Raw genomic sequence first — 8,272 nt, forward strand, 5'->3', positions numbered from 1 at the left:
ATTGCCATTATCTCCTCTGGCATGATAATTGGGGCTCCTCAGTCCTCCTTCCAACTAACTCAACCTGTCAGGATTCTGGAATACAGCTCTGTGAGTGGTGGAAGACAAGCCAGCTGGTAGTATAGAATGTGTCTCAGAATAACCTGATTCCCCCTATCCTATTCAGAGGGTTGAATAAGGAAGTCTTTGATGTTATATATGTGGAAAATGTTACATTTCACGGGATGTCTTAATAAAACACAATAGTCATGTTTGCTACAGTTTTGTGTGACATGATTAAGGGTCAATCTTCGGCCAATACACGGAGGGAGGCAGTTGAGTGGACGCTATTTCTATTTCAACAACAAGATGCAGGATATCTTAACACTTCTTGTTCATCTGTTTCATTTTATTGCCCTAAATTGACTGCAAACAGGACAGCTTCGATTATTATTAATATACATGTCAATTGCCGTACCAGTGAAGTTATTATTGCCGTGAAACAAATCTAATCTGCATTCATCATGTGTCTGAAGTTACCGCTGATACGAGACATTGTTCCTCTTTAAAAAACAAAGTCCAATGGACTCTCTACAGTTTCATGCATATAAACATTTTCTTTAAAGATCAGCAGCATCTTTACAAGGTCAATGGAAAGTCAGGTTTCAACACGTGAATAGACAAAATATTGTAATGGCATAAATAAATAGATGAATAAATTAACAATCATGTAAATGAATAAATAAAATACATAGATACACTGACAGATAAATAAATAGTTACATAAATAGAGAAATACATTATGTACAAGGTAGTAGGACGATTTACATCTAATGGTAGAAAGAGCTTTCAGCAACATATAAATACAAAAACGAATCCTTTGTAACTGAGGGTGCATGTCATGAGATCATACCTTTTCCTTATTGAGGTAATAGAAAAAGAGGGGGGCACGTCAGAGAGTGTATAATGAACATTGCTTATTACGTAAGACTGAGGGAAACACCACAGAGTGGCAAAGTTCATGCAAGCCACTGCGGTGGAGGAAGAACAGGGATGGTTTTCATTGCTATAGACAGGTCACTGCACAATGCACATGGCACTTATCACAACAGATCGGTAGATTTGGTTTGGCTCCCAGTGTGATTTTTGTTCTAGTTACCAGTATGATGAAGAGCGTATACTTTGATTGCCGCCGGAATCTTGTGATAACACAACCTGTTCAACAGGTTTCCCATAACAACTCAGAACAACTGCTCTGATGGAACTGACAATGACCCCTGGTTCATGATCCTAATTGGGAAGCTGGAAGCTTTTGGAATACCCACAGTTACAAAGATGCTTTGCTTTTAAAAAATCAAGGAAGAATTGGCACAAAAAATAAACAACAAATTCAGTCGGACAATAGAAAAATAACACCTATTGAATTAAAAACATATGTGTGACAAAAAGGGTATGTTTTTAACTTTGATCTCCCATTTTTTGAAAATACTGTCATAATTCACATTTTCATAAAAAGTTCATGTTGGCAGTTGCAAAAGAATTCAATTCTTAGCAAATAAAAAGCAGCATAAAAATACAAGAGGTCATTTTTGTCTCTAAAAAACAAAAGAACACTGTTACTGTCCTTTTTTTATGTTGTTCATTTTTTTTCCTGTAGTATTTTCTATAAAATATCAGGAATCTAAATATTATTACTATTGATATCAATATCATTATAGTCATTGATAAAAATTCACATGCCAGGCCTCATATATAATTGTGTGTGTGTGCGTATGTGGGTGTGTGTTTGTGTGTGCGTATGCTTGTGTTTGTGTGTGTGAGCTAAAAACAAGTCTTTATTTGGGGGATGGGTGTTTTGATTGTATGTATCTGTGGACGATTAGCTACTGTGCAGGGCGGGGGGGGGGGGGGGGGGGGGGATCCAGCATATTTTGAAATTGTCTTTGCCATAATCAGAACAGTTTCTTCACGTAATCTCAGTGAAAATATTGCTTTCTATAAAAGGGAAGAAAAAAGGGATGTAGGGCAGAGTGAAGGGGGTTATTGGTTGTAGAACCTAGGGTTCCAAAATCTGCTTCCGTCCTTCTGGTTCCGCCAGCTAGTTCTCAGAGCAGGACTCGTCCTCATCTTCATCCCCAGATCCCTTGAAGCAGGCTGACTCATAGTGCTTGTTCAGGTAGGATTTCAGGGCGAAGGTCTTATTGCAGCGCTTGCAGCGGTAGTGCTTGAAGGCAGAGTGGGTTTGCATGTGGGCGCGGAGGTTTGAGCGGTCAGCAAAGGCTTTGCCGCAGTGGGCGCAGGCGAACGGTTTCTCCCCGGTGTGTGAGCGCATGTGGCCCTGCAGGAGCCAGGGCCGGCTGAAGGCCTTGCTGCACACATCGCACTTGTGCTTGAGGTCATGGGTGAGGATGTGCATGGCCAGCGCCGGCATGGACACATACACTTTGTCGCAGGTGGGACACTTGCGCGCCATCTTGCTATCCAGGCTACGGTGCGTCTGCTTGTGCCTGCTGAGGTTGGATGAAGTGGCATACGTCTTGCCACACTCATTGCAGGAGTGGCGGGCCGTGCCGGCGGCCCCGGCCTCCCTCTCCTCCGTGGCATCGGCATTGGACGTGGCAGAACTACCTCCCTTACGGCCGTCACCTTCTCCCTTCCGCCGCGAGCGCCCGTCGGAGATGAAGAAGGCATCCATGGTGTAACCCTCGGTCGGGGCCTCCGCCTCGCCGTTGTAGAAGCCGCTGGCTGTCATGCCGGACTGGGGGCTGTCAGGGTGCTCCAGGTCAGGGTCACAGTACTCCTCGCCCCCGCTGCTCACCTGGGTGTAAAGGGGGTCAGAGACGGGCGAGGCCAGCTTGAGCTCCATCTTCTTCTCCCCCTGGTATACCGATGGCGTGATGTAATCCTGGATGTAGCCTGGAGAAAACACACACAATAATAGTTAGAGTAAGGCAAAACACACACACACAGTCTACAGTAGTCTACAGTAGACCTGGGGTTGTGGTGGTAGATAAGTCTATTGTGATGTGATTACACGATTATTATTGATGATTGCCTCTTGTAAATTATGAAACAATAGCATAAAAACACACAAAACACATTGCAATTTCCCCAAATCACACAGAACTAACCACAGGCCTCGGACTGTTATGCTGCTGCCGAACATTATTCACAGCATTCAGCCTTATTACACAGTTACAGTGCAGATGAGTCCTAGCTGCTACATACAGATAATAGCTCATTAAATAGGCCTGTGAAAGAAGGCCCCTCTTATTACACAACGTGGTCTCATTGATTAGGCACATTTTCTTCCCACGATAAGACTTTCTTACTATAAGGTATGTCAATCCTCTGTGACTATCTCTTTGCTGCGTTTGCCCAATTTAAGCCTGAACACGCTGGGCCCATCAGACAGCACACACTGTCAAGGGTCAGGGGTGACTGTCTACCACACTATAAATTAATTGATCTAAACCAGGGGGCATCAAGCACCACATAAATCTGACGGGGCACAAAGTATGCAAACACCTGAAACGGCTTTTTCCTGCTATCTAGAGCCATAATCATTATGCTTAATTCTATATCAATATATATACATATACATATATACTGGTGGTGGTTCTTTTTTTAAAGAAACAAAATATGCTTCTCTACATCTCTGCTAAAATTTGGGTAAAAGATTGAAAGGAATGAGAGTCTTACTCAGTACATTTAGTAATTGCTTGCTTTTCTAAAGTCTGCCAGCCTTGCCAGCTAAGACAGTTAGACAATCTAGCGACTCTAACTGGATTGATAGCCTGACATGGCTTCTTGGTAGCTATAGTTGTGAGGTTTGGAGATTGGGAACCTATCTGGGCGAAAGCCAACTTCATAATATTGCTAGGTGGCTAGTAGTATTAGAGAGAAATATATATCTTTTTAACATTTTTACATGACAAATCTGATGGGGCATGTGCCCCCTATGGGCATGATGCCTCTGATCTCAACAGAGTAGCACTTCCAGGATATTTCCAACATTTCTCACTAGATTATTGATAGATGTTACATTACAGACGGGCAATCTTTTTGTCTAGACAATTTTTTGTCCCTCCTTTAATTGCGAGGCAGCCAAGTGAAGCTAAAAGGTTTCCTGGCAGCTGTAAAGAGCTAAAACAACGCTGAATATGAAGTAACATTAGCCGAGTTCATCTACACACTTGTATGCATTTATCTAAACATGTTCCACTTTAACAGCTTCCGAGAATATAGGACAAACATACGATTCCAATTGGAATGTGTGGTCCAAATCCTGCCCTGGGAGAAGTAGTGCATAACTGCAGAAAAATAAACCCATTCCTAAGCACTGTGTGCAGCACGCGGTGGAAATTAACTATTGACTGTTTTTTAATGAAATTCTAAGTTTCTTGCTGATCAATATGCCATCATCTGTAAAATAGTACAGCTGTTGGAACACACTGTGTGAGGGGAAATAAGATAGAAGTAATGCAGGCTCGGGCACAGAATAAACGGACTGGAGAGGACAACACAATGATAGCCTATTGCACATGGTGCAGTGATGGAAAGGTTAAGCGGAAACACGATAAACAGGATTACCAACGGAACAAAATGGCTATAGTGTTTGTGAAGAGGGTCACCTGTATGCAACAGTAAGCTCGCTGAAGTGCCTTTAAGAATCAGGTCATTCGAAAATCCATTTAAGTGCTCTCTTAGAACGCTGTCTCCATTCCCAAGGGGTCCCTCTCAGAGCCCATTCCTTGTCAAAGGCATTACCATGATACTGTTGGACTGGGAGACTGGGATCTTACAGGAAGGCAGGGGTGGTATTTGGTCAAACGCACCGCATCTCTTGTTGACTAGATAACAACTTATGATATTTGGGAGATGTAGCCTATAGTAAAGAAATCATTTAAAAAATACTTCTTAAGGTAATGGTAATTCTTACTTCATTTCAAGTATATAACACATTGTTATATTTTCTCCCAACATCTAAAATGAGGCACTATCTCCTCCAATATACAGTACCCTAAAGAGAGCACAGGAAAAGAGTCAAACATACTGTAAACAGCAACAGATTGTTATTGGAACATACAGTATGTGGACATCTTGTTTTCTATTCCCCTGGTTAATTGCACATATGCAACCGATTTCAATTACTTAAGGTCAGACAGAGAGTTCATCATTTGTGGCTGAACTACCAACCTTTGCAGTACAGCAACTCATTCCTCTAATGCAGAGCAAGCATGTAATTAATGGACTCCCTCTCCCACCTTCCTCTTTGTTGTTCGACAGACACTTCAAGTCAAATGTCTCCACAATGGAGGGAAATCCGTTGGCGCAGCCTAAGTGCTGATGCAAGGCATTTCAACAATGTTATGATTTCTCTGGGATTTCATTGAGCAGACGAGAAGGCTTCCTTCCTAATGCAATAGACTATAATGTTTTTTTTTTCCCCCCAGTCAAAATTCTTTCTTTCTCAAAGGAAGAGGAGTAGTGTTTATTATTTACATGACAATAGAATGAGACTAACGTGTTTATAAAGGATTGTAATTTCAATACGCATAGTCTATGTAATGAATCTGGTTCCATAACTTCATCATAACCTTGTGCATTTGTGTAAAGAAAACACACATTTATTTATCCTCATAATCTATCATTTCAAAATATATATTTAGTTAAATTGGCCATTCACTACAGCCATCATTTGTGAATAACAACAACACCGTGCAAACATGTGCTTTTGTTATTGGTTGCTGTTGCAAATCTAAAATCACTGAATCACAGTAGTATGTGATGTGATGGAATAACAAGTGGGCATCGTTTGTTCACAGATTGAGCTGAACTGTAAAGCTATCTGCTCATTGCCAGACAAAATAACAAAGAGAGACAGACGTCTGGCATCCTAAATATGGCCACAAAATGGGAGCGAGCTAAAACCTGACTGATTGAAAGTGAAGGACGTCTCTCTCTGGCTCCGGCTCTGGCTCTGGCTCTGACTGGACTTGGGCTTAGCGTGATGCCCAGTCCTAATGATGCCCACTGTGCAGCTATGTGCCCTTTCTTCTATGTTTACTGTATACCCTTGGTCACGTGGCCCCTCGTCAATGCTGCCCGAAGCATTTCTGTATTTTTCTCCCTCTCTCTCTCTCTCCTCCCCCCCCCCCCCCCCCCCCCCCCCCCCCCCCCCGTACTGTACATGGCTGAAACTCTACCTCTGCTAGTTTTCAAATGCCCGGAAGGAGGAGAAAGATGTAGCGGACGGATGGGGGTGGGGAGACTGTGCATGCATGCTCTGGTTGGGTGGGAAGGGAGGGGGGCAGAGGGGGGTTCGGACTGTGATGGAAACTCAAGGACAATAACAGCTAAGGACAAATGTATCATCCGGCACTCATCTTTCATGTTCATACATTTTTCAGTTTGTCATCCTATATGTTAATATCTCAATTTGTTATCCTGTATGTTTCAGGCACACAGTAATTTGTGCAAGTAATACAAATTCAGATACACACGTCTACAGATGTGCGGCACGTTTTGCTCCTCAATTTGCATAAGCCGATCCTCTGCTGTGACCTGAATTGTGTCTGCCTATCATCAGAGTAAAAAAAAAAAGTCTGGGAGCACAATGGGGGTGGGGTAGTGGTGCTGGAGAGGATTATTTGCGATACGGATGCAAAATCAGCCGGCTTTATGTAACATCTGCTATGAATTCCCAGACAACAGGCATGTCAAGGGGTGAAGAGGCACTATTTCACCTAACAACCACTTATACACAAACAAAAGAGAATTCCAACTGTGTTTACTATGTTGATATCATGGGGCATTCTGATTCTGGAATCAACAACTAAACCTGTTTCTCCAAAGGGAGCAGTGATACAGTAGCACACCCTAGACAACGGCAGGCAGGACGTGTGTGTGCTGTGCAGAGGTATGCAAACTCACCATTCTCACTGAGGCGAACCCCCAAGTTGGTCACAGAGTCAGTGATGGAGCGTGAGAAAGGAGTGAACGAGTCGTCCAGGTGGTGATGGTGATTAGAGGCAGCATTGGATGAAGAGAAATCATCAAGCTTGATTTTCTTCACCAAAAACGAACGGGGCATGTTTCAAAGAATAAAAAACACACAGACCCGAGAATCACGCATGAGAAGAAAAGAGAAGAAAAAGAAAGAAAGAAAGCAGCAAACAGGCAGAGCTGGAGCCTGCTGACGGTAGTAGTAATCCTTGTGTTAAACGAAAAGACAACCTCTAAAAAACATAAGAGAAGGAAAGAAAATGGAAACCAGTGGAGAACAAGGCTGACGGCAACGCTGTGTGTTACTCTATGGCTCCCCCAGCTTTCAAAAAGATAAAAAATCTTCTGGTTCAGCACTGGATAGCTCCTGTGATGCAGCAGGCTTAAAGGACCAGAGAGAAGAGAGCGAGAGAGAGAGAGAGCGTGGAGGAGGGAAGGGAGAGAGAGACTGTCGGACTAGCTGAGATCAGCGATCTCTCCAGCTTTTATATGGGGCACAGGCAGTGGAAGATCAGGTGGTGCTGCGAAATGGAGCTGCTTAGCTTTAATCCATCAAATGTCCCCAGGGACACACATCAAATTACCACTGAACCGTCTGTGCATTCATTCGCACACAGTCAGAGGAGAAAGAACACAGCCAGACCCCCCCCCCCCCCCCCCCACACACACACACACACTGCCCCCACTACTACCACCCCCTTTCACCCCCTCTTATGCTCCATGGCATGCTCAGAGGAGGAGTAAAAGAGGGGGCGGGCAGACAATGGAGACATGTGGATGAGAGCACATTCAGTGTCCTGTCTCCCATTGTTTTCAGATGAAGTGGCACAGTTTATGTTTGCCTTGTTACAGGCACTGCCTCGCTTCCTCCTCATCCTTTCCTCTCTGTCACCTCACTACCTCTCCCCATTCCAAACTATCCTTGGCTGAAACGAACGTAGACATATCCTACTGTAATTCCACAATTCTCATTTTCCTCCGTAATTCCCTATGAGAAAATGTTTGAATTGGAAATGGATTTTTAGGTACCTTCCTGATTGACTGCATTGGAATGAAATTGACTCTAACCTTGACACACGCACTGTAGAGTTTCATGAAAGTGATCTCAGCACTGTTTATCTGTTTATCCATGGATGTATTTGGAGCGTTCCTGGCAAACTCTCTCAAATTTTTTCCCTGGCGGTGCGGCACAGATGTGTTTCCTGCTATGCATGAAAATGTATTATCTGTTTAATTACATCTTTTTGATTAGAGTGAAATGCACAATTAGACCCACATCTGCTAA

The 8,272-nt window shown here is 43.3% G+C and overlaps 1 protein-coding gene across 1 annotated transcript; it reads right to left on the reverse strand.

The window, feature by feature from the left end:
- Window positions 1–370: 370 nt before the first annotated feature.
- On the reverse strand, window positions 371–7,592 carry scrt2 (scratch family zinc finger 2). Its single transcript, XM_036947050.2, has 2 exons — window positions 6,916–7,592; window positions 371–2,895 (listed from the first exon to the last, which is right to left on the reverse strand). The coding sequence occupies exons 1-2, from the start codon at window positions 7,073–7,075 to the stop codon at window positions 2,078–2,080; spliced, it is 978 nt and encodes a 325-aa protein (XP_036802945.1). The 5' UTR covers window positions 7,076–7,592; the 3' UTR covers window positions 371–2,077.
- Window positions 7,593–8,272: the final 680 nt, after the last annotated feature.

This window comes from Oncorhynchus mykiss, chromosome 16 (genome assembly GCF_057628025.1).
Source record: "Oncorhynchus mykiss isolate SJ-2025 chromosome 16, ASM5762802v1, whole genome shotgun sequence".
Taxonomy (NCBI): Eukaryota; Metazoa; Chordata; class Actinopteri; order Salmoniformes; family Salmonidae; genus Oncorhynchus; species Oncorhynchus mykiss.